The 674-nt window shown below is 27.6% G+C and overlaps 1 protein-coding gene across 3 annotated transcripts in view; it reads left to right on the top strand.

The window, feature by feature from the left end:
- Positions 500–674, top strand: part of LOC107625211 (protein SODIUM POTASSIUM ROOT DEFECTIVE 2) — a 7,701-nt gene continuing 7,526 nt past the window's right edge. The window contains exon 1 of one of the 3 annotated variants that reach the window (XM_016327791.2): positions 500–674. This exon is cut by the window's right edge and continues 613 nt beyond it. In XM_016327791.2, coding sequence (XP_016183277.1) covers positions 652–674 — 23 coding nt within the window. In that variant the 5' untranslated portion in view covers positions 500–651. The other 2 variants (XM_021115749.1, XM_016327789.2) reach the window with 2 other exon arrangements.

Below are 674 nucleotides of genomic sequence, written 5' to 3'. Positions count from 1 at the left end.
AATATAATTAGTATGTAATAATAATGGATGTTGCATGAATGAAATTATAGATATTAAGAGTTTAATTTTAATACACTAACAATGTAAGATATTTTACATAATTATATAATAATGCACGTTAATCTGAAAGGAAGAAGAGAGAAGAAAAGTGGATATTGCCTTTATCCATGACCGTCGGAATTGTATGTCAATAATCACGTTAAATCACTCAGTTCTCTACTATAAATTAGTGAATAAATTATTACCATATATACACTTATTTCATACTGTTATACTAATTATGCTTCCCAAAATAAAAGATGAGAAAATATAGGGTGTCAGCATTTTTATTAAAATTTGGTCAGTATTTAACTAATAAAAAAAAAAGTGAATAATTTCATATTATTAGATGTAATCTTATACCATTAAAAATATCAATAATAATTAATTAATGATTACAAATCACAAAACCTACTTAACTCTAGGATTACTCTTGAGAAATTATTGAATAACCCCATCACAAAGGATTGAAGTTGAACTATGCAACAAAAAGCCAATAAGTAGCAATAATCCCGTTTCCATTTTTGTTCCTACTTTGTTGTCTCTTTCTTTCTTCTCTCTCTATTCTCACATACACACTCTCACACTCTCTTAGCTTCTTCAACCAAAGACATGTTCTGTGCTTCACAAGCCTC

This window comes from Arachis ipaensis, chromosome B02 (genome assembly GCF_000816755.2).
Source record: "Arachis ipaensis cultivar K30076 chromosome B02, Araip1.1, whole genome shotgun sequence".
NCBI lineage: Eukaryota > Viridiplantae > Streptophyta > Magnoliopsida > Fabales > Fabaceae > Arachis > Arachis ipaensis.
Note: the sequence above shows the minus strand (reverse complement) of the source record. Positions and strands in the feature narration are given on the sequence as shown.